This window comes from Brachyistius frenatus, unplaced genomic scaffold, assembly GCF_029030835.1.
Source record: "Brachyistius frenatus isolate BFR_SWC_R1_liver_20210118 unplaced genomic scaffold, ASM2903083v1 Contig_27, whole genome shotgun sequence".
Taxonomy (NCBI): domain Eukaryota; kingdom Metazoa; phylum Chordata; class Actinopteri; family Embiotocidae; genus Brachyistius; species Brachyistius frenatus.
Genome location: NW_027210626.1, coordinates 1,675,292 through 1,701,388, shown reverse-complemented (window position 1 = coordinate 1,701,388; position 26,097 = coordinate 1,675,292). Strand labels below are relative to the sequence as shown.

General features: G+C 40.2%; 1 protein-coding gene across 1 annotated transcript in view; it reads left to right on the top strand.

Annotated features, from left to right (window-relative positions):
• Window positions 1-26,097, top strand: part of LOC138620899 (receptor tyrosine-protein kinase erbB-4-like) — a 299,444-nt gene that overhangs the window by 207,586 nt on the left and 65,761 nt on the right. Inside the window, exons 11-16 of the mRNA XM_069698538.1 lie at window positions 5,252-5,342; window positions 7,226-7,425; window positions 11,831-11,963; window positions 17,646-17,739; window positions 23,803-23,957; window positions 25,521-25,565. Coding sequence (XP_069554639.1) covers window positions 5,252-5,342; window positions 7,226-7,425; window positions 11,831-11,963; window positions 17,646-17,739; window positions 23,803-23,957; window positions 25,521-25,565 — 718 coding nt within the window. The remainder of the gene's footprint in view (window positions 1-5,251; window positions 5,343-7,225; window positions 7,426-11,830; window positions 11,964-17,645; window positions 17,740-23,802; window positions 23,958-25,520; window positions 25,566-26,097) is intronic.

Below are 26,097 nucleotides of genomic sequence, written 5' to 3'. Positions count from 1 at the left end.
TACAGCCCGCTTTCTTTAGCTGTGGCATTTTTCACCGTGGCGAATAATTGTACTGTTATTTGTAGTACTGTACCATGCCATAGCCTGGTTCAGTGTAGTTTAGCAGCTCACAAACACCCTCACTGTCCACCACAGTTATAGGCATCATTACATTTAGCACTAGCCTTTTTTACTTTGCAATGCCCCCATGCTGGGCTGGCCTTCCTATTACCCATGATCCTCTTCTTCCTATGTTGCCTGTTTGTGGTGTAGAATTAAGTACGTGTGAGTTATGAAAACATACATCACTGGTTAATGCATTTTTAATTGGTTAAATTCTCAACAGCAGTGAATTAGGTAATCGACTGAATTAATCAGGCCTTGCTATCTTGATCCAGTTTCCTTACATGCAGATTCTTCTGAGAGCACTTAACAATTTAACAATTTACTGTTAAATGCACTCTGAGGAACTTAAAGCTATTGACTCTCTCTGTGGTGGATTGTAAGCGCAAGCAGGGTTGTGAGATGATGGAAACACTGAACTAAAATCTTAAGAACCTTAAGGTGCTTGTGTGATTTAGATTAGAATACAGTGTGAATACGGGTGAAGGAAACGGCATCTTCTGAGGACCAACAGGGGGCGAGATCCAAACTAAACAGGATCTAGCGAGGTGGGAAGGTTGGCTGTGATGTCACTTTTTGACCAGCCCCTCCAAGCAGGTGCCACAGGATGATGAGATGGCGCTTTGTTTCATGACAGTGACATCTTCTCTGCTTTTGGCAGTGACCAGTCTCCACCTCAACATACTCCTCGATGTCTATGTGATGATGCTCCCGTCTGTGTGTTAAAAGCAATCTTGTAAAGCTGAAGTGTCCCCCCTCTGGCCCGACTCTGACCTATTTGCTTGTTGCCCTGGGGAAACCACTTAAGTAGTGGTTGGTATACCGGGGTCAACGTTATAGATATCAGTCAGATTGAACGAAGTGGGTAGGGTGGTGGTGGGGGGCGGCTTCATATGCCCCCTGGATCTGGTTGTACACCACTGGCCAAAAGTTTTGAGAATGACACAAATATTACTTTTCACAAAGTCTGCTGCCTCAGTTTTTCTGATGGCAATTTGCATATACTCCAGAATGTTATGACGAGTGATCAGATGAATTGCAATTAATGGCAAAGTCCCTCTTTGCCATGAAAATGAACTTAATCCCCCCAAAAAACATTTCCACTGCATTTCAGCCCTGACACAAAAGGACCAGCTGACATCATGTCAGTGATTCTCTCTTTAACACAGGTGAGAGTGTTGACGAGGACGAGGCTGGAGATCACTCTGTCATGCTGATTGAGTTAGAATAACAGACTGGAAGATTTAAAAGGAGGGTGGTGCTTGAAATCATTGTTCTTCCTCTGTTAACCATGGTTACCTGCAAGGAAACACGTGCAGTCATCATTGCTTTGCACAAAAAGGGCTTCACAGGCAAGGATATTGCTGCTAGTAAGATTGCACCTAAATCAACCATTTATCCGATCATCAAGAACTTCAAGGAGAGAGAGGTTCAATTGTTGTGAAGAAGGCTTCAGGGCGCCCAAGAAAGTCCAGCAAGCGCCAGGACCGTCTCCTAAAGTTGATTCAGCTGCGGAATCGGGGCACCACCAGTGCAGAGCTTGCTCAGGAATGGCAGCAGGCAGGTGTGAGTGCATCTGCACGCACAGTGAGGCAAAGAGTTTTGGAAGATGGCCTGGTGTCAAGAAGGGCAGCAAAGAAGCCACTTCTCTCCAGGAAAACCACCAGGGACAGACTGATATTCTGCAAAAGGTACAGGGATTGGACTGCTGAGGACTGGAATAAAGTCATTTTCTCTGATGGTTGTTTGGGGGCATCTGGAAAAAAGCTTATCCGGAGAAGAAAAGGTGAGCGTTACCATCAGTCCTGTGTCACGCCAACAGTAAAACATTGAGACCATTCATGTGTGGGGTTGCTTCTCAGCCAAGGGAGTGGGCTCACTCATAATTTTGCCTGAGAACACAGCCAGGAATAAAGAACGGTACCAAAACATCCTCTGAGAGCAACTTCTCCCAACCATCCAAGAACAGTTTGGTGATGAACAATGCCTTTTTCAGCATGATGGAGCACTTTGCTATAAGGCAAAAGTGATAACTAAGTGGCTCGGGGAACAAAACATCGAAATTTTGGGTCCATGGCCAGGAAAGTCCCCAGACCTAAATCACATTGAGAATTTGTGGTCAATCCTTAAGAGGCGGGTGGACAAACAAAAACCCACAAATTCTGACAAACTCCAAGCATTGATTATGCAAGGATGAGCTGCCATCAGTCAGGATGTGGCCCAGAAGTTAATTGACAGCATGCCAGGTCAAAATTCAGAGGTATTTGAAAAAGAAGGGTCAACACTGCAAATATTGACTCTTTGCATAAACTTAATGTAATTGTCAATAAAAGCCTTTGACACTTATGAAATGCTTGTAATTACACTTCAGTATACCTTAGTAACATCGGACAAAAATATCTAAAAACACTGAAGCAGCAAACTTTGGGAAAACCAATACTTGTGTAATTCTCAAAACTTTTGGCCAATGCTGTACACCAAGTCCTGTATGTTGTCCTCTCACACAACCTTGATGGTATTTGGTACAGTTTTAGGTTTCAAAACAGCCAACTCAAAAACTACAGGTATATATGGATAGATGGAAACTCCTGTGGTGGGAAGCAGTATGTTACAACCACAGCAGCATGAGTACACCAATCTTTGTTGACAAGCACACATAGTCCACCACTGCTGGCTTTACCACATGTCGTGTGACGGTCTGACGGGAGTCGCAGTATCGCATTAGCCCCTCCAGCTGGGTGTCAGATTTCGTCATGCAGCTACGAGAGGCACAAGTTTGTTTGTTTGTTTTATTTCACAATGAGTAGCCGAGCGGGTCTCGATGAGCTTGCTTGTTTCCCTTCTTCCCCTGATTACACTTCTCTCTCCCTGAGTGAATGAGGCAGGGAAAACCGGTGTTTTTGGCCCGAACGTAGAGAGACCTGACCGAGACAGCAGAATCTTAAGTTGTAGACAGGACAACACAAAATATGGCTCACAACCAAAACTGAATTCAGACACCATGTTCTTTACTTTCATTTCATTTTGCAAACTGTTCCAAGTGACTACAGCAGAAAACACAGTAAAAGCTTTCTGTCCTGTCTGTCTGTACACTGGGTACAGACAGTTGATACGTGTCTTATGATGTAAGATTATGATCAGTAGATGAGCTCAGTGAAAAAACTTTGTGAAAATATTTATATGTAGAGTATATGCAGTATATTGATGTGGTTTTTCCAGAATGGCTTTATGAATAATAATATACCAGCCAACTATGGAGAACAAAACACATAGATGAGTTCACGGTTTTAAGTCGGCGACAAAACTTAATGTGCTGTGATAAACGAAGTCCAATATATGAAGATGCTGTGCTGGGGCCTTCATTTATATTAAGTCACTATCAGTTAGTGGTAAGATGGTAACAACAACCGGCCATTTCCCGTTTTCTCAACAAAAACCTGACTTGCATCTAAAAGTAGTATAAACTGGCATTATATAGAATTAACTAGAATTTGAGGCTCTACCTCGTGCAGGTGGAGTATATATGTGTTGTTAGCGCATGACTACATTAGCACAGGCAAGTGTGCAGGAGGCAGGACGCTGTTATCTTGAGGGAGAGGGGGTGCTCCTGTATGGCAGATCTGTGAGGCACCTCAGCGCTGCACCTTTTGTCATTTAGTGTCGACAAGTGCGACGCTAAAGATTCTATAGCACTGCTGCTTCCGGGCTAAAGAGGCTCTCACAGCTCCATAAACTGCACACCACGAGAAACAAAACGGAAAAACACCAAAACTGCAATTGGATTTTACAAACAACCAGGTTCCACAAATATACAGTATTTTAGGAATGTAAATATGTCATAATACTTAATTATGGAATGAATTCTGATAACTACTTTATATAATGGCAGCCATTAAGTAAATCAAGAGAGTATAAAGAGTACACAAAGTAGGAGTATTATATACTATACTATATTACTTAGTGAAACATCGTTCTTCATTTAGAAAAATTTTCATAATACAGAATTCTGTTTTTTTCCCCCCCATCTGTTCGATTGTAACTACTATACTCGTGCATTAAAAAAAAAAAAAAAAAAATGCTCGTGTGAGGATTAGTATCAAACTCTGCTCAGGTCCATCTGCATAAGCCCTGGTGTGTGATTCTTTACATTTACCAGATTTTTTTTTTCTCTCCCATTTCTTCATCAAACCATCTTAATAAGAATTTGCTCAGACACTGCCGCTGCTCAGCAGGGATTGACATAACAAACTAAGCGACGTCCACGGACTGATAAAGCTGCTGTTGAAGGTTATTGCTCTCTTGTACAAGCCAAGAGTGGCCTTTTATTCTTCACTACTCCGCTTGCCTCTCTCTGCTATCCCTGACAGACAAAATGATGCATCCTGGGGGAGAAAATCACACAGTTTAACATAATGGAGTCAGATACTGTTCATTGATTAGAGAATGCACCATACTGCTTATCACACTCACAAGGTCCACCCACCCAACACCGTCCTCTGTCTCTCTCTTTTCTCATTAAGGCAACACAACATCAGCTTGTGACCTCTGTTTTCTTTTACTGCTAAAGTAATTTATAAACTGTTGTGTTTTTTTTATTTTCTTCTTCTTGTCATCGTATTTGTTTAGACTTCCTTCGTTCCGTATCTCTCCTCTTCCTCCGACTGTGGATTTTTTCTCGGTCTCATCGCCTCATCCTACTGTTTTGTTTGTCCTCTGGTACTGGCTTGGGGATTGTACTCCCCTACTGTTCCTCTACTAAATATTTCATATTTCTGTATCCATTATTGAAAATCCTAAATGAGCCACCGCCATCCTCTCAGCTTTTCATTTAATCTTCTAAATGATTCAACAGTAAAGAGGCAGATAAAGGAAATGCAAATATATTGATATGTCAGACTTTACACTTGGTATAGCTGCTACCAAACTCTTCTGTGGATTTACCTTGCCTATTACATTTTTCTGGCTTCGACATACTTGGCTGGTTTCAGATGAGACTCAGGTGGTGTGTTTCCCTGAATATTGCTCTACAGAGATGCCAGTCCTGTCACTGTGTGAAATGGACAATATGATGGACAGGTGATTCTGGTCTGTCAGTTCCTGTTGACTCATTATAACCCGTGTGCCTCTGTGTGTGTCTGTCCCCATTTAGGCTTTCTTAACATCCAGTCTTGGCCTGACAACATGACAGACTTGAGTGTTTTCTCCAACCTGGCAACTATTGGGGGAAGAGCCCTGTACAGGTACCTGCTATCATCACAGCTCTGTTGTGATCCTTTTTTTTTTTAGACAGTTGAGTGTAATATATTCCATTGTCATGTAACAAATACCTCAAAATGAGCTCAGTATTAAAGGGGTTTTATTTTATTTTGTCGCATAATGTGGTAAAAGATCCGTCATCTCTGAAACTGGAGCTCATTATAAAGATCTAAAAACAGCAGCATAAACATTGAATATATAAAATGCAAACATTCGAAGCATTGCATTTCAAGGTGCATATATTCTCTACAAAAAGTGTATGACATTAATTTTTCCGTTTCTTTGTAACCCACAAGAAGATAATTAATACAAGAATAAATAATACTAACAGAAGGTACCGCACAGGGTGAGACATGCTGTGAAAGTTCCATTGTTTCACAGTCTTTAACATTTTAAACCGAGCGGTGTTTTTCCCAGTTGTAATCTACATCTAGCAGTAGCTTATACGTAGCTGAGGTTACATATTTAAATCATTTTTTTTAATGAAAAATAACAGTGAATATGGTTTGGCTAGCTGTGCTTCTATTTTTTTAGTGCTCTGCATTTTAATTTCACCAATTGCAATATTATTTACTGCCAAAGAACATGGTGCTTGAAGCCCATTTTTGTCCTGGTTTTGTTTTGACATTTAAGGAGACAACTGTTGCTTTAAACCAGCTGATAAAACATAATTATTTATCATTTAGATTTTAGTGTTTTTTACAAGAGTGCTCTAAAACTTTGTAGTGGCATTTAGATGGAAACAAATTGGCTGGTGATCTGGTAGGGACTGTGGGTTGCAGTGTGTCTTTATATGTGTGTCTGACTGTGTGTGTGACAGTGTGTATGTGCGCTGCACCTGCCTGCAGATGGAAACAGCAGGCTGCAGTACAAATTACAGCCTGCCAACCCCCCTTGCCCCGTGCTTGATCCTGTAAGACTCTCTGTCTCTCTGATGGCTCTGACATCCCACTGGCCTCCTGTCATTTTTAAACTGTGCATGTGGGGCATGTGAGGAAAGTTGGGGGTAGGCTGTGAAGATACAAAGAAAGAAAGAGAGGCTTGTTTGGAAAATATGTTCACGTCACATTGTTGCAACAACACAAGAAAATGTATATACGATCAATGATTAACCAGAGGCAGTGGATCAGTTATATTACTTTGGCAACAGTAAAATGAAACAGATTAAACATTAACATACTGTATCATGTTTAACTGATGATACTGTGCTATGAGTACTGTTGACACAATAATGATTGTATCTGTATGTGTTGTTGATGTGATGAAGCGAACATTGGAGAAGCTTAAAGTGTCCCTACTGTGAATGGCTGTAGTGGCTAGAAGAGTACATCGAAGAGGGAAGAGAGAAAATTACATATTTGTTTCATGTGCAAACAGTTTGTTTTCTATTTATTTTGCACTCACAGGTCAAAGAGGGATTCTCTGGATTTCTATTCTACAATTGTCTATTCTTTATGTAAAGGCTTAGCTGGGACTCTGGGTGTTTAAAGCCTTTTTGATATGAGTATAAGTAAATATTGACATTTTGGTAAATCAATCTTGAAAACAATTTGTTTTTAAATAATGCATTCCAAGTAGCTAAAATGCTAGATAGCATATAAACATAATCTGCTAGAAATGCTGTAGGGTATGAATATAAACTTCATTAATATGCCATTTGATAACACGATAAAAGATAGATTGGATTGTCACAAAGCACTGACCAAGTTAACCAAACTGGTGAAATGAATCCATACTCTCTCCTTTCCCTTCTTTTTCCCCTCCCACCCCTGTTCCACCTCACCTCTTCTCTTCCTGCTCCTTTCACCTTTCCCCTGCTCCTGTCTGGCTCTACCTCCCTTCACCTCCACCCATCCTCTCCTCTCAGCGGGATCTCCCTGCTGGTGTTAAAGCAGCAGGGCATTTCGTCACTGCAGCTTCAGTCTCTCAGGGAGATCAGTGCCGGGAACGTCCACATTGCCGAGAACAACCAGCTTTGCTACTACAGCACTGTCAACTGGACGAGACTGTTCCGCGCTGCAAACCAAAAGGTTCTGGTCCGCAACAACCGAAGCCCGCAGGAGTGCTGTAAGTTCACGACACTAAACATCCAAAACAAAAAATGAACACATCTCATTTACCAAAACAGGAATGGAAAAAACTATTTTGCCTTCCTTTGCCAGGGCAAAGAGGTCGAAGACACAAACTATTTGATTGCATCACCCACAGCTGGATTATGTACCTAAAACACTACAAAACTCTAACAATGAAATATGTATTGGTAACCAAGGAGTATCAATCCCACAGCACAATACATTATGGAAAAAACATACCTATGGTTGAGCTCGAGAAAAATAGATTTCCAACAATGGAGCCACAGTGCCAGAGTGCTTATTTACCAGCTCTGTTTGTTCCATACCTTTTTCTGGGTGAAATGTGTTTTACTCTCAAACCTCCTTTGCCATTGTCATTGTCTCTTGTAATCCTAAACCCATTGTCCAAACTCAGTCTGAGATTGTGAGGTTTGGCCAAATCAAATTAGACAAATAACTGATTTAATGAGGTAAAGACTGTGTTTCTAAAAATGGAAGAGCTTTTATTATATCACTGCCACAAGTGTTAAGGTATTATTCATTTATGTATAATATTCATTAAAGAGCCGGTGTTTGCATTATTGAGTTGAACCCTTTTCTTTGCTCATGTGCTCCTTTCCCCTGGGCAGTTCCTTATTGTTGAGCATACACACAATTTTAGAGACTTTGAAGACTTTGGGTGAGAGTCAGTCACATTCCTGACACGGTTCTGTGTGTGTGTGTGTGTGTGTGTGTGTGTGTGTGTGTGTGTGTGTGTGTGTGTGTGTGTGTGTGTGTGTGTGTGTGTGTGTGTGTGTGTGTGTGTGTGTGTGTGTGTGTGTGTGTGTGTGTGTGTCTAACTGTGTCTAAACTTGACGGAGCCTAGCAGGGACTGGTAAAGGGCAGGCATCGCACTGCTACGGGGCAACAAAGACAGAGGAGAAGGAGCCTGTACTCTGCCATTTTTCATGTAAATATGCAGTGATATAGAATTCATTAGGTAGTTGGAGAAACCTAAAACCAAGGCAGCCAGTTTTTACTGTATCTGAAGTACTAACTAAGTGCTAAACTCACTGATCTGTCTGTTATTTGACAGGTTTGTCTTAAATTAGCGTGTTCTCTTCAAGTATGTCTGGTTCTGCATTAGACTGTTACATTTATTTTAATTGAGCTATAATTTGACAGTGAGCACTCAGATGAAGTCTGGTCCTGAGCTGCATCTCTAACAAGCTTTATTGACTTGTGACTGAAAATAATTCTGTAACTTGCAGCACACAAACGAGCCTACTAAGTCAATATCTGGTTTTACTTAACTGGGTGTGCAGACTGACACATATTTCAAACATGTTTACATTGTGTTGACATTTTCAAAGCTCCTCTCACTTAGCTCCAGTATTTAACAATAAAGCCGAGCTTTCAGTCACCAGAACTTCATCCGGGCAAATATTTGACAAAAGGGAATCCCAGAGCTGATGATAGAGTCCTCACAGTAACTCTTGAGTGATTGCCCATTAGTAATACAATGTCAGTGTTTTATAATGATGTCTCTATAGTGCAGGCCGTGTGGTGACACATGAGTAAGCGAAGCATCTTTTTTTCTTCACACACAAATTTGAAAGGTCAAATCTTTGACTCAAAACTGCTCCGTCATCAATGAGCTCAATTGCATAGACTGGGCTTTTAACCACTGTTTTCTTAACATTTAACGGCCCTGCACTCCACATACCTGGTACATTCTCTTGTGTTGAGCTCCTTTCAGGTCTGAGTGATGCAATGTGTGCAGATTGACTTTGGAGTCCAGTTCACTATTTGTAATTCCTGAACAGCTTTTCTCACAATTCAAAATGTTGAGAAAAAGGACTCACAAGCGCTTTATAAATGTCAAATAGTATATATATATATATACAAATTGTAAATGACCCATAAAAAAATAAAATAAAAAAAACATAGGACGATGTAGTCCAGTTTCAAAATAAGATTCCTGAATCACATGACTATATTTTGACCAATCAGCAGTTGCCACAGTGATAACATTGTCCTATTGCAATGTAAACCCTTGTAATTCAGAGATTTGTTTGATTTACTCGGTTGATTGCGTATAAAGGCATATTATTGATAAAATTAGCCCACATAATCAGACAGAGTTTCTCATGTTGGTTCATGATGACACTACTCTTACTCATCCATGATTAAGGGTTCAAAATCATGTGTTTCCTAGATTATATCGTTATTTTGTTGTGCCATGTTGCAAAGGGAAAAGATAATCTGCCCAGCTGCCCCTCGACACTTGTTAGCCTTTTCAATGGCTGCCCTGCTTTGCTTTCAATGCTGCCTTTGATACAGAAGAGAGGAGTGCAGGAAACTGGAGGCAACAGTTCAGTTCCAACTCGACACGTTTAATCACCACAGTTCACAGACAGGTTTTTGTTTGTTCACTGAGAATGTCTTGTTTTGTGTCATATTGGGTTTTTGTTGTTGTCTATTTCTTTCTTTCTTTTTTCCTTCTTTCTTTCTTGCTTTCTTTCTTTCTTTCTTTCTTTCTTTCTTTCTTTCTTTCTTTCTTTCTTTCTTTCTTTCTTTCTTTCTTTCTTTCTTTCTTTCTTCCGTTCTCTTCTTTCCCTTGGGACTCAAAAAGTCTCCTCTAGTGCTTTTTTCCCCCCAACCGTGTCAGAAACATCTAAAGTGTTTTGATATTGCTAGTTAAAAAGACACGCAACTTCTATTCTCCATTGTTTATGTCTTTTGTTCAGCACCCATCCTTCCTCATTTCAGTCAGCCTGGTCAGTTCACCTATGGCACTGGAAGCCCAACAGGAGGAGAGGTGCTTTTGTCTCATGTGAAAGACAAAGCTTTGATCCTCTGTTCTCAAAAGGAAGGCTTGATTTCAGTTTTTTTTTCCATCTATCTGCTTCTTGCTGTCAGAATTTTGAAGTATTCTGAACATGGCTGTAACACAGAGGCGTTGCCCCCTATGGCCAGGACTGCGAAAACAGCAGGGGCCTTTTAATAACCATGTTTATGGACACAAAGAGGAAGGAGAGGAGAGGAGACAAGACTTTTAAAATCCAACGACAAGAGAGAAAATCACATCAGAGGCAGATGGCATGATAAAAGTTCCCAGTGTATCTGTAGTGTCATCCCTGTGTTACTTCAGCACTCTCATTTTGTCACTGTAATGCTCCCAAAATGTACCAACCTTTGTAGAACTGAGTGCTAAAGGGGAACAAGAGAGACAAAGAGATAAGAGATCACAGCCATTACAGAGCAGATGTAGTGGCCAGAGTTGGTTGGTACTATATGAAAAACACTGAGGCAGAAACAAAGAGAACAGAATACTGTTCGCTACAAGTGGGATGAATACAAAGCAAAAAAAACACCAAAAAAAATTCACACTGGGTGTTTTTGTATATATTTATTGTGGCTTGTCAAACAGCCAATAATACTTGTTTGTTCATGTGCAGAGCGGGATTTGTGTTCAAAGCACATTGAGTTTTGCTTCCTTTTTTTAAACCCATAGAATATCTTTTGGTTGAATATTCACTATTTATATATTTTATTGGGGTTTTAGACCAGGGAATATTCAGAAAAAAAGCTGAAAGGCTGTGTTTAGAGGAAATCATTCATATTAATGCAGACAATAAACTTTCAGTATTTTTCATGTACTAGATGTTTCTTGTAACAACAAGTTAGCTTTGCACCTGCAGGTGTTTTCTGGGTCTCACCAGTGATTTGTCATTGTTTGCTCAGCATTTTCATAATAAGGCAGCACATTTCCCTGCTTCACACAGCACTGTACACACACTACACATAGAGACCATGTGTATATATATACAGAACATATAGTATGTACACTCACACTGAACTGCAGCCCTCAACTAAACTGCGATGATTAATGTGATTTTTTTTTTTTTTTTTAAGTTTCCGGAATAGAAGGGGAGTATTTTGTCTTTCAGTTCTTTCAGTTCAGCCAGAAGGGTTGTTGTTCTGTGACTGCTTGCAGTGTGTTGTTATTGTTCACTGAAGAGAGGTAGCATAATCATTCAGTACGTCTCTCAGCCACACACCTATCCCTCTCTTGCTGCAATTACTCCTGCTGTTGTTTAGGAAAGTTGTCCTCAGAAAAAACATAGCCTTTATAGGCCATCGCAAATGAACAGCTGTTCTGTGGAGGCGGAGAAATATAATGCAAAATCAAGCCCTCGCAAATTGCATGTGCCTTAGTACATCTAGCTGTGTGTCTTTTCATGAATAATGGGATTATTATGTGGGCTAATTTTATACTCAGCTAATTTGGGGGGAATTTAGGTTTTATTCTTTGTGTTTGCACAAACACTAAATCCTCAGTCAGAACTGCATTTAACATGAATAAAATATTTTACTCTTAAACACTGTCTTTCTTTGTGTATATGTGTGTTGAGCAGCCAAGGAACGCATGGTGTGTGACCCACTGTGCTCAGATGCCGGGTGTTGGGGTCCTGGCCCAGACCACTGCCTGACCTGCCGATTCTTCAGCCGCGGGCGAACCTGTGTGGATATCTGCAACCTTTACGAAGGGTGAGTTATGCATGTGCATAAACACAGTACCGACATCACAGATGGATAAATAGCAGATGGATAAAAGGATGTAAGGTTGCAGGCTGGGTAGCACTGTTGCTACTGCACTGACTGAGGGAGGCAGCAGATGTGCCATTGATTGAAATAATGTGCTATGGTATCCCTTATACAATTAAAATGTGATAACTTAAACAAAACCCTGTTTAAAAAAAAAAAAGTTGGGACGCCATATAAAATGTAAAAAACAGAACATGATCATGTGAACTCATATTTAATTGAAAATAGACTAAAGATAATTTATCAAGTGTTGAAACAGACATCTTATAGTTTTATGAAAAATATAAGTTCATTTTGACTGAGCACTTTGTTGCATCATCTCTTCTTTTAAATACACTGTAAACTTTGGGAACTGAAGAGACCAGTCGATGGAGTTTTAAAAGTGAAATTTGTTTCATGATGCAACAATATTTTCAATGTGTGACAGGTCTGGACTGCAGATAGGCCAGTATAGCAGGTGGACTTTCCTACTACGAAGCCATGCTGTTATAATATCTGCAGGAATAAGAAAGGCCTTCCCTGAAAATGACGTGGATGGCAACGCATGTTGCTCACAAAGTTGTACATAACGTTCAGCATTAATGGTGCCTTTCCAGATGTGCAACTAAAATGACAATACATTAACTTACCATCCAACATGGCCGCTACGATATCTGAAAATGCCAACAAACATGTCACAACTTGTGAACTTTGGGTTCAATACCACAAGAGAGGAATGCGTTAATATTGACTCCTCTCATGAACATGATGATCACTACCCCATTTGAAGGCAGAATGAAACATTTCATAACCAAACTGCACTTTTTCCCTTTTTGTTCTCTCCATCTTAGTAACCAGGTAAATAAGGGAAAAAACAAATATAAGTGGGGAGAAAATAAAAAATAAAAATGGCATATCTCTAATATCACCATATTTTCTCTGCCAGATAAATCAAAACACCCATAGATCACTGGGACCTACTATCTTTGGGCAAATATGTAATGCAGTTGACGAAGCTTCTTGCGTTATCCGGGGGCAGAACTTGCTTTTGACACTCCAGCCTTCATCAGTATCACCACTGATCCTGTCCCTACTCATTCATTTTATGGTGCAAGGTTCACATGTGGGACAAAGTCGGTCCAAACTTATTCATGGTACAAGTTAGGCAGCATCAACATGACATCGCTGCAACACGCAACGTGGTATCAGTGCGTCACTGATAAAATGGCCTTTAATTATCTGTGACATAATGTGAAAAAACAGGGTGGGTATGCTTGTCTCTGAGACTTGGCTTGGCACAGATGGTCAGGCTGTGTTCCTATGTATTCTAGCATTTTTAAACATGTGCATATAGACACACAAAGGTGCACTCAAGTCTCTATCATAAGTTGCTGCATGTCAGAAGCCCATTTTATCTTCACAGTGTGGATCAGATCCACCAATTCTCTGCTGCTTACTGCATGTACCAAAAACATGAGACCTACAGAATGGGGAAGTTGCCCTCCACTGTACATGGGCTCTTAAGTGCCACTTCAAAACTCACTTTTTTAGGTTTGTTTTTCCCCTTGATTCAGAACGCTTTAATTTTAAAAAAGAACACAGCCACCATGTTCCATCTGCAGCATTATGTATGCTCAGACACAGACCTTATATACATTTATATATAGAGATAAATACAGTTGCAGCAATAGAAAATGTTTGTCAAATCTATGGTAACCAACAGGAGGCTTTTGAAGTGATGGATGTGAGTGAAGCAAACTGTATGTACCTCACCTCATCCAGCCACCAGTACAGTAAGAAAAACTACAGCACTTTGTGAATTCTACTAGGAAATAAAATTCACTTCAGCTGCATGGACACAATCAAACATGCACTCCTCAACTACGAATGAAGAACGTTTAGTTTTGTTTAGTGCCTTACGAACTGTTTGAATTTGGCCCCAAAAAACAACAAAATAATATGAATTATAATTTGTATGTTAGCTTTTCAAAACCAAAAAATGCCCATTACAATTGATATCTTAAATGTAAGTAGTAATTTTCAATTATAAATTGATCACATTTTCACAGCAGGAGGAAGTTTATGGCAATAGATATTTTTGATCCAAATTGTGTGTTCAAATCTAGTAAGAGTTTGTTTATTCCTCTAAGAGGAGGCTGTTAAGCACACTAAGCACTGAACTGGGTCCTCTGGTGGCGAGGTCAGCTGAGCACAGGCAGGAACTTATGATTATTCTGCAGGATATACAAACTCCCTCTAAGCCACTAATTAATCCATTCAATGGGAAGACATAATACACAGTTTTAAATAATAGGATTTTAACATTGTTTTTCCCACTTTTTGAAAATAAATTCGGATAAATTTCAAGTCTGCTTACTGTTTATTTGTCTTAGATATCCAATATAAAGCATTAATGAAATATAACTTAAAGGTTAGCAGTGCAGGAAAGAGAAAACTGATCCCTACATAGGTTGACCCGCTGCAGAAGCATTGTAGATTGGTTTCAGGAGACTGAAACAGCAGGGAAATCAAATCAAGAACTAATACAAAAAAAAAAAAAATACAAGTCGGCTCATCCTGTGCAGATATGAATAGGGTTTGGTGGACTTAAAATAATCCTCTGTTGTTTGAAGACCTGCTGCACCACCTGCTTATCAAAAGTTTTCAAGAACTGCCGAAGGCTCTTTGTTGCACTTTTCAAAGCTAAGCAATAATTTTTTTTCTGTTTAGTAGGGATGATATGAAGAGCCAGGGGCGAAAATAACAATTTAAAAAGTGGGGGTAACTTTTGGTTTTAAAGAGACTCCTGCTGAGTGTCATAACAACAGGGGTCTCTTAACTTTAAAAGGAAATTTAGCCTGATGCTGTCTACCTGCCAATAAAAGGTGACGAGACCTGCTCCCTCAGGGAGTTTTATTAATGACATTTTAGATGTTTTTTTCTCACAAAACTGCTGGAAAGTTACGTAACAGTTCAGAGTCCAAACTTGATCTAAAAATTTTGGTGGCCGCATTGGAGAGGAGTGAGGAGGACCAGAAGGTGCCGTTAGGGCAGGGGGGCTAGGCGTGTCACTGCGTGTCACAGTCACCGCTTGCGCACGGGGCCACGCCCTGCCTACCTGTCCACCTGCACGTCAGCACCACCCACACCGCCCACGTCACCAACACCACTGGCACCTCATCCACCCAACACAAAGATTCAGTGAATGCAACTCTAACCCTTCACCATCTCAGTGCAGCCACATTGTGTTTCATGATTCCGACATGAAATATATATATATTTTTTATATATTGCTTGTGCTTTTATGTGGTCTTTGTTCAGTATTTATGTATTAGTCCAATCAAGTCCTCAAGTTGTTCTGTGGTTCAAGGTTTTGTTCCATCAATTTCACTCCAATGTGGATTGATTGTGGATAGGCAGCACAAGTACAGCATGTCTACCTCAACAGGGATAACATTAAAGTGCGGAGGACTTAATATCAAGGCACTTGGAAACTGAGTTGAACATACACTGCCGACAGGTATACCTTTATTCAATATTTTGTGTCCTCCAGGTTTAAATTGAAATAATAATAGTTGTATGTCAAAGTTCTGCACTAGAACAAAACCAGTAAGTCTTAGTTTGTGGTAATTTAGATTCAGTAGCACATGAAAACCAGAAACAGAAGATTTCTCTTCACAACATACAGTATTCATTGTTACTTTTTTCATCTCATACCCAGGAGTAATACGAATTCGGCATGGGTCAGATATCAGCAAAACAAGAAGTGTCTCCAGTGATTTGTTACTGGTTGTTGAACATTTTTAGTCAAGTCAAAACGACCTGAACATTGTAGTTCAAAGTACCAAACATGCAGTTTTACTTGATTGTGTGAACACGCAGGTTTGGCAGTATAGACTTTACGTAAAAGTGTATTTTTTTTTATCTGCGTCCTATTACAAAGAAAGTACAGGAAAGTACAGGAACATCATGCAATAGCTTTGAAGTCCTGTGATGTCTGCAGCCTTTATTATTTCAACCAGCACACACACAGACAAAGGCTTACTTTCCTTGCCTCCTGGAAGGTTTTATGAAGGCCAGATGAAGCATAATTAATACTAATTTGATTTGGTTCCCACCGGGACAGCAACATATTTTTTTTCCCATTGCTGAGAACATTGTGTTTTTCCTCACTGACCAAAAGACAAGTACCCAAAATGAATTCTCCTTCTCCTGCAGTGACAAAAAGGCAAAGTGCCAACTCAGCCGCAGTGTGGTCAGGTTTAATGACTTTTGCAGGCCACTCCGGTGTTCTACCATTATAAGGGGATTGCAGAAATTGAATAACAAGGCACTTCATTTAATTGATTTTTGAAACTGTTGCACTCCTCGCAGGCACTGCACCTTTCAACTGTGGCGACCCCCTGACTGATGGTATCAGTATTACGGTTAGCTAATTACCTACAATGCTTGCGGGTGTAACAGTGTGTGTGCGAGTGTGTGTGTATTGTACATTCTGCTCATGCTATAGCTATATCTACTGACCTTTAGTCATCCCCTACCACTAATAATTTGTCTATCTCTCTTTCACCTCCATGTGTTGTACCTGCTCTGGTTTGATTCAGACAAAATTGATTGAAAAGGATCATTTAAAAAAGCACGTGTTCAGTAATAAAAAATAAAAAAAACATTTGAAGGGAACATTTTTATGAACAAAATGTGAGGATGACATTGAGATTGTAATTAGTATTTAGCAGGATTTCAATAGATCATTGCCAATGTGTTTTTTTTTTTTTTCCTACTTTGCTTACATGGATGTTATAAAATATATTTCTGGAGACTTTTAGAATCTGACTGAAAACATGAAGCTTCAATGTGCTTCTGTCAAAATCCAGTGAATGTTTTTATAGCTTTCTTTTTTGTTATGTTAGTGCTGAATTACACTTAATTTCTTGTCTCAAACCTGAATTGCCCAAAGTGCTGGTTTCCAACATAGATAACTGGGATTATTCCTCAAAAACATGTTATCTTTGGTCAGAGCTATTTCTTTTATATGGGTGCCTTTTTAGCAGGAACAGTGCAGTATTTTATATTATAAATTATTTGAGTTCCCAAACCAAAAACATGAAAATGTTTGTGAAAATTGTAGGTGTTGGAATTGTGCAATACAATATATTTTGGGGATTTTTTTTGTTGTTGTTGAGTATTTGAAGAGAGTGATGTTAAAATATTGCTTTGATATTGCCAGCCACTAGCTAAACCCTGACACCAGAACAATGGATAAAAAAAATGATAATTTGAGGCACTCTTTGCTTTTACAAGGACAGTTTGGTTGAAAATACAGATTTTTCACAATATTGCTCAGGTTATTATAGATTTTTATTAAATAGAAGTGCTGAATGAGTTGATCAAATGGAATAGAGGTGAATGTAGTCTTGTCGCTCAGCTTTTTAGCTGCCTTCATACCTACAACTCCAGCAAAGAGGCATATTTTATTAAAAGGTCTACATGAAACTGAGTACAACAAGGTGTATCTGGTCTCTTTTACAATGTGTAATGTTGTTGTTCAATCTTTCAAATAATGTTTCACTCCCCCACTTGTGTCTCACTTCTGTTTCTCTTTCCATCACACTCCCTCCCTCCTTCTCTTTCCTCCATCTCTTTCAGGGATATTCGAGAGTATGCCAATGGGTCAGTGTGTGTGGAGTGTGATGCCCAGTGTGAGCGTGCTGATGATGACTCTTTGACCTGCCATGGCCCGGTAAGCTTACATCTATAGACTGAAATATTGAGGCAGACTGAAGCATTAATTTTACACATGTATGTTTTCTTCATAAACATGGAGAAGAGCGCTGTTTAAGCTGTTTGTATGCATTTGCTTTTTTTTCCTAGTCATTAAAGAGGAATATCATACAAGATAAACAGAAATACATATGGTAAAATTATTCCGTCAATGAAAGTTGAACTACATTTCCATCTGTCTTAAAGCTAGAAGCCATAATATAATATGACAGTGAATACTATGGTGAATTAAAGTAAGAATATCAAAGATTTCCGGAAATAATTGTCTGTTAAATCACTATCTATTGCCAAATGAGGTAATACAATTTTGATTGAGCCTTCGGCTCACTGATGAAAGTCATTGCAATGACACTATTAGAAACTGAGCAAGATGTGTGTCTGTTGAGATATTCCCAGGAAAAATCACAAGCGACCCAAAGTTAGTGACGTGTGTTTCTGTCACCCAGCAGTGGTTGTTCTGCTAGAGAGAGTACATGCAGGTAACAAACCAGGCTCACATTTCAATTGCCAACTGGCTGATATCCCAGGAGTGACCGTGTTTACGTTCTCTGGAAAATCCAAAAGCACTTCTGTAATTACCACTTTTCGCCAAAGGTGCCGTCAAAGAGAACGAAACGGAGGTCTTCAAGATAGTTACTTTAAGAATACCTGGCTTTGTAAATCATTACAGGGTTAACTAATTTCATATATTATCAGGTCAGTTTTAAAACAATAATCAGGAATGAACATTTTTAAGTTTTTCTATGGTTCATACAGGCCATCCCAGAACTCTTCCTAGTTTGTAAGTGAGCAGTTCTTGTTGCGAGCAGAAATGTATTAAGAATTCTATCTGAGACTGATGTTCATCTTCAGCCAACTGAATAAGAAAAAACAAGTGAACATTTCCCAAAGTAACAGACTTTTTGGTGTAAAATTCCCTCCTTTAGTTGCTCTTCCTCCACTGCAGCTTGAGGGAAATTGTCCAGGGAAAACAGACGCATAAACTAAAACAACTTTGGAATATATACTATTTGACTAACTTAGACTGCTAAAGTCTTACATTTACCCAGTTTAATCAAAACACATCTTCACACAAAGCAAAGACTGTGGATTTTGGCCTCGATATATGTGGTCATATTGGTGACATGACATGTGGTCATGACTGTTATTTTAAGGTAACATTTTCATTTACATTGAAACATCAGGGGTGAAAAAAGTACTGAGATCAAATCAGGTAAGCATACTTTCATTCAAATTCAGGATGAACCAAATGATATCCTATACTTTTTTTTATTGTCAACAACTCCTATTGCAAAACTTCAGTCAAAAACCAACAATTAATTCATCCAGATGCAGTAAAAGCTGAATCAGCTGTAAAAGGTCAAATCTTTGGTTTCTGTGTTTGGCCTCCCAAACAAAAGCGCTTGAGATTAAAGTATCGCTTCACTCACCACAAACCAGATGACTCAGAGCTGCAGACATTCCCTGTGGTCGTCTTAGAAATATGATTAATTGTTATATTAGTAATCAAAGTGTACCTTCCAGCTCGGCTATTGATTATTTCTCATGTTGTGGCTCAAAGATAAAACTGATTGCTTAAGCTAAGATCATCATTATTTAGCACATTCATTTGCTGTGGGTTGATATTTAACGTGTACATTTGTGTCCTTGTATGATTCTGTTTTTTTTAAATTTTTGTAAACCATCAAACATTCATGCAGGGACAGTAAGTCTTCAGTCTTTGTTTTCCTGTCAGTAATTGTTCTATATGTTTTCTTTAACTGAAAGATATTTGTACTCCCGACAAACTTTTGCTTTGCACTAGTTTTTATAGGACCTTGTTGAAAGATTGTTTGGCAGCAGCTGCACATAAAAAAAAATGCAATGAAAAAAAAAAAGAAATCCCTGACCTTCATTTCCGTCTGCCTCGTGTGAACACTACACCCACAGCCACATGGGGCCCCTGACCCTGTGCTTTCTCTTAAAATCTTATCTCGCTGTTTGATAGAGAGGGATGATTTGCGACAGATGCAAGCCAGAGGGGCCATGTGCTGTCTTTTGTGTCCCATCACACGCTGTCGGATAGTTTTCTCAATATAGTTCAGAAATGTGGAACTTTTTTCTCCCCCAAAACCTCTAATGTTTGTGTGTGAGTGTCCAAGCGTGGGAAGCAAACACCAAAGTTAGCACATCAGTGGTTGTTGGCTTGAGTGGAGAGTTTTTCTTGTTATTGGAGGAGATTTGTTGCTTTGATTGTCTTGGCTATCCACTTGATACTTGACAGTCCTGCACCTGGCTTTCTTAGACAAGCGATGGGAAGGTGGCTGCTGTAAAGTGGGTACAAAGACCTGTAAATTAATTCTAGTATTTTGAGAAACAAAGGGATCACAGACTTATAATGGCCACTGTGCACTCAAAAATGATATTTCAACTAGTTAATTAGAGGGAATGGAAACTCAGTAGAGGTTGCGTCCACATCTTTGTTGTCTTCTTTGGTCTGTGTTGACATTATTATATAGATTTTCCCTGAAAAGCCTTGACGTTTGTATATGGTTGCATTCAATAACCTTGTTGTTTTTCAGCACAGTTTTATTTCCATGCACAAGTACTGAACGTGTGTGTGTGTGTGTGGTGTGTGTGTGTGTGTGTGTGTGTGTGTGTGTGTGTGTGTGTGTGTGTGTGTGTGTGTGTGTGTGTGTGTGTGTGTGTGTGTGTGTGTGTGTGTGTGTGTGTGTGTGTGTGTGTGTGTGTGTGTGTGTGTGTGTGTGTGTGTGTGTTAGCATGCGCATGTACCTTGTAGAGCCGTGTATAATGGAAATGTCCCAGGGTAACCTGTTGGACCTTGTGTCGACGTCACATGTGCGGCACAGGCACACAAATGGATTACAGCAATCATGTTATAGCCACAGAGCCCATAGCAATTACATTACAGCTTACACACAGTGATTTGATAGGCCTAATGCCCTCTGCGGAGAGAGATCGGAGATCTGACAGTTTGCATAAATACAGGCTACGTTGTGGACAGAATAGGTGATGATGGCAGATCTGGAGCGGTTGCAGTCGTTGATCAGTGGTACAAACACACTTGACCTGCTCATCATCCCCAGCAAGCTCATCTATTCTGGCGTCTTTACTAAAAGAGGAGTAGAGTGCAGCGTGCTTACATTTCACAACAGGCACTAAAAGCTTGAGTCCAGCTCAGGTATCTGAGGTACCTTAGTCTTCTGCAAATGACAGCTAATGCAAAGGTCAGCTTTGTTTGATGACAACATCCCCCTCTTCACGTCATGTTTGAGATTGACATATGTTACTTCTCTCTCAGGTAATATGCAGTGGCCATGTATGAGCATAATTGCGTGTTCAGACCAAACACAGAGCAAAATTGTGCCTCACATTACTCGCGCGAGTACGGCCACTTGAGTTAAATATTTTCAACTCACGTGAATTTTCATCTTTTAGAGACGCCTGGTGCAAATTCGCAGACATTCGCGTCACTGCATTGACTTTGTATGTTATCACGCCGTGGGAATAATTTGCTTCGCGTTTTGTCTGAACACACCGTAATGGACACACACATATAACTCCAAAAATATTTTGCACAAGCAGCTTATTACGATTTACTGTTACATTTTAAGTTCAAATGGCGTCTATATAATGTGAGAAGGGTTTGGCAGATGGTTCCATACTGTACAATAGTGAACTTGGATGCAGGAAACTGATGTTTGCTTCCCATTTCCAACCACCGTCTTTTAAAACCACGTTTACTGTTGCCATGACGACAAAGTTTTCATAACCCTAAGTGGTTTTTGTTCTGAAACCTTACCAGAGGCTGTAATTTAGAAAACGCTCCTGTGTGTCGTATTTTGTTAGAGTAGGAACAGATTATGTATATGGTCATATGAGTTGGAGGACTTCTACTTTTATGTCATTACACACAATTTTTTGAAGCTCTGACATCTTTTAGACCTTTATTGGTCAATCCACCCTCCAATCCTCGTGTAAAGAAGAAAAGCAACAATTATTTTACACATACATACATCACACACAAACTTCAGTGTTAAGCACACAAGCAGACCAATTTAAATGTACAGCAGGGAGCTTTGGTTGCCCAAATATCCTGCTGGACCAAACACTGTTTGCTTGCTCTGTCACATCATTTGCTGGCTGATGTGATGAGACTTGCAGACACATACACACACGCAAATAGCCACGGGTGGGAAGACACTCATAAAAGCGAAGTGCCAGGCTTAACGCTAAAGCCAGCAAGAGCAGCGAGACTTTCAATTTGCATAATTATACCAGGGTGAATACATGTTCACACACATACCCACACAAGCTGTAAAGAGCACACGTAGAGGCATCAGTGTATAGACACTCATACACACACACACACACACACACACACACACACACACACACACACACACACACACACACACACACACACACACACACACACACACACACACACACACACACATATTTGTGCATGCAGGCCCCTACAAAACACTACTTTGGGTTTTGTATGAACACACACTTACACACACTCTTCCACTTGTCATAGGATAGTGATCTGCCTTCGCTATCATCATTTTGTCATAGTGGCTCCTTACTTAGTGAGCAGTGTGTGTGTGTGTGTGTGTGTGTGTGTGTGTGTGTGTGTGTGTGTGTGTGTGTGTGTGTGTGTGTGTGTGTGTGTGTGTGTGTGTGTGTGTGTTTCTCAGCTGTGTTTGTCAAGTATACAATGTGTGTTAATGTATGTGTATCTGTTAATTATTGTGTCTGTGTGCAATTTGGACATCCTTATTGTTTCTGTGACTCCAAGGTATGGTTTGTGATTTGATTTCCATTTCTTGTGTTTATGTGTGTGTGTGTGTGTGTGTGTGTGTGTGTGTGTGTGTGTGTGTGTGTGTGTGTGTGTGTGTGTGTGTGTGTGTGTGTGTGTGTGTGTGTGTGTGTGTGTGTGTGTGTGTGTGTGTGTGTGTGTGTGTGTGTGTGTGTGTGTGTGTTGTTTGTCAGTGAGATGTTCTTCAGGCCTGCTGATGTTACGAGGCCTGTCTGGGAGAGCTTCCTCTCCTCCCCCTTCCCACCTCCCTCGCCTATATTAGCTCCATAAATCCTGTTCTAGGCGGATTGTTATGGTCATTGTGTGTGCTGTGAGCGATGGTTATTATCTGCCTGCTCTGCTCACACTGCTTTATGCGTCTCGTCTGCTTTCTCCCTCCTGTTCCTCTTTTCTCTCTCTCTCTCTCTCTGTCACGCTTTTTCTTGCTATATCTCACTCACTCTTAGTGTCTCTCTCCTCTGCATCCACGTCCACACTCTTCTCCTACACTTCCCTTATTACTTGATAGTGTTTTTTTTTGTTTGTTGTTTTGTTTTACTTTATTCATCTCTCATCACTTTCACCTTCTGTCTTTTGCCTCCTGTTATCTCTCTTTCACTCTGAAGCTTTCACTGCCGCACAGATGCAAGTACAACAGTTTTATCTGTGAAAAGTAGCCGTACTTAGCCATAAGTTGTTAGTGTATAAATAGAGCGATCAATCACTCTATAGACTGACTGACTGAGACTGCAGCAGACATCCCCAAACCTGTGAGACTACAGATTTGTCCTTTATGCCTGACTTATGGATGTCAGGTTTGGCTGCTGTATATTCTCTACCTGCCAAAGGAAGTTGGGAATAGACTTGAAGCAAAAATGGTCACCGAAAAACCTGAGAGGAAGCTGCCTAGACCAAGATAGATTCAACAATAATAATTGAACCTGCTGCAAAAACATGTTTTCATTTACACACTCAGCAGTCATATAGAAACCAATGTTTCCAGGTAATTCTTGTCAGTATGTGGGAGTCTTCATGACTCCTACCTAATGGAAACGTTTGTCTGTTTTTGAAGCAAGTCATCCATTACCATTACTGTTGAAATTGTGCTGTAACATGTTCTGACTCATCCGGACATTCATCATACAGACCAGGTTTTCAAAATGAAAATAGACATCTGACATTTTTGTTTCTTTTCTTTTCTTTTTCCGCTGTCCACAGGGCCCAGAGCATTGTGTGAAATGTCTTCATTTCAAGGATGGTCCAAACTGTGTGGAAAAGTGTCCCGATGGCTTGCAAGGTGCGAACAGCTTCATCTTCAAGTACGCCGAAGTCAATAATGAATGCCATCCCTGCCATGCCAACTGCACCCAAGGGTAAGTTCAGCCAGGCAAAGGACACGTTACAAAAATAGTAAATCACAGTCCAACCTGTAAAAGATTAATTGAAGCAAACAGCAGTGGCTTCCAGTGTTTTCATCCTTACACTTGATGATACCAAGTAAAAGGAGCAAACCAAAATATATGCCATATTTCTACTATTTGTAACCCAAACTAATTTTAGAGAATGATTGCTTATTCTGAGAAAAATCAAGTAATCTAAACTTCGTTTTAGTTTTCCAGCCAAATCTAAATTCCAAACTTTACATTATCTGTCATTAGCTAATGCTAAACACATAAGCCTTGCCCTAAACCCAGTCCTGAACCAAACCCTAAAGGCCTAGGCACTCCAGTTTAAAAAAAATAATAATAATCTCTGTACAACAATCTCACAATCTGTGGATTTGCCCGCATGTGTGCAGATCTGCTGCAGAAGCTTACTGACCCTCCACACAAGTAGTCACTATATGACCAGTTTTCTAGTACTGACTCTTTCACAAGGACACGTGAATGAATTTTGCTGTGCCTCTTTAAAAACTGTCTGTAATACACAGTAATTCTTGCGTTATCTCCTCACTCACTGCAGGGGAATTTGACTTTTATATGAATAGTGAAATTCACTTGCGCACCAAGCTCCCACTATCTGCATCCCACAAACATAAAATTATACTCCCAATATCTTGAAAGATAAGTGAGATAAATAGAGAAGGGAAGCAGAGAATATGAAATAGGAGTAACAAGAAGTGAGAGGCGTCAACGAAGTACCCTCTCCACCGCCCAATAGCCGCTGATCGCTCAAGTAACATTCAACGAGGTTTGCCAAGATATCACTTTCTATTTAACTCCACAGGGAGTTTATGTCCCTTCCTCGTGTGTCATTTCACCTCTCCCGAGTGACAGCCTCCAGCTCGCCTGAGCATAACAATGTAGTCGTAAATGGAAAACACCAGGCTGACACTTTGTCACAGGTACAGCTTCATAAGCAGGTCCCCCTCTCAAAAAAACAAGCTGACGGAGAGGATAGGAAGGGAGAGGGAGAGGGAAAGAAACAGATAGGGAGACTTCCAAACATCTAAAAGAGACGCTACATTCCGGAGCAAGTGTACAATATGTGGCATGTGATGCCACAAACGCACACTGCACATGGGAGGCTTGAAACATTAACGCAGGGCGACTGGTGGGGTTTCCAGCAGAGATCTTTGCTTTTCATCAGAAGACAGTGTAGCTTTGTAACCTGTCACTGAACTCTCGCTGAGTTTGAGCGTGAAGCTGAAGAAGATCTAACGAGGCTCTAGTTCAGAACTCATTTCACATTTCAAGTTTACCTGCAGGCACGATGAGCTAAGCATACAAAGCCATCATAGTGCTGTCTTGACATATGTTTGACATCGATAAACCAAAATATCTCTGAACAATTCCTAATTTAAAATCAACACATTGCAGCATATTTAAACTGCCTGCTTGTTGTTGCTTTGCTCCACTCACTTCAAAGTCAACATTTATAGACACAATCTTTGAACTGTTGCTTGACTATTTTCGTGTCCTGTTTTCTCTACTTAGGTGCATTGGACCACGACTTCAAGACTGCATTGGCTGGATGGACAGGTACAAAAAAATTGCCTTTTTTGGGGGGGGAGTGCCTGCATACAAACACACCTACACAGCAGCACACAGCTACACAAAGGAATCACAATAAGCAACATCTCTGATTAATGGCTCGCTGAAAGGCACAAAATCCCTGTTAGTGTCCTTAATGCCTCTCCGTGCATGCATTTCTGCGTGTGTGTGTGTGTGTGTGTGTGTGTGTGTGTGTGTGTGTGTGTGTGTGTGTGTGTGTGTGTGTGTGTGTGTGTGTGTGTGTGTGTGTGTGTGTGTGTGTGTGTGTGTGTGTGTGTGTGTGTGTGTGTGTGTGTGTGTGTGTGTGTGTGTGTGTGTGTGTGTGTGTGTGTGTGTGTGTGTGCGCACAAGCGGTTTGCCTGGTTCTTGATAAATTGATAGCACTTCAGGTTTTTTTTGTGAGGAGGAGAGAGAAAATGCTGCTCAGAGTTTACAGCGAATGGATTCAAGACTTTATAAGGGAATCAGTTTGGCAGCAAGTGGAGCTGAGAATTGTTGGGTAGCATTAAGGGAATGATTA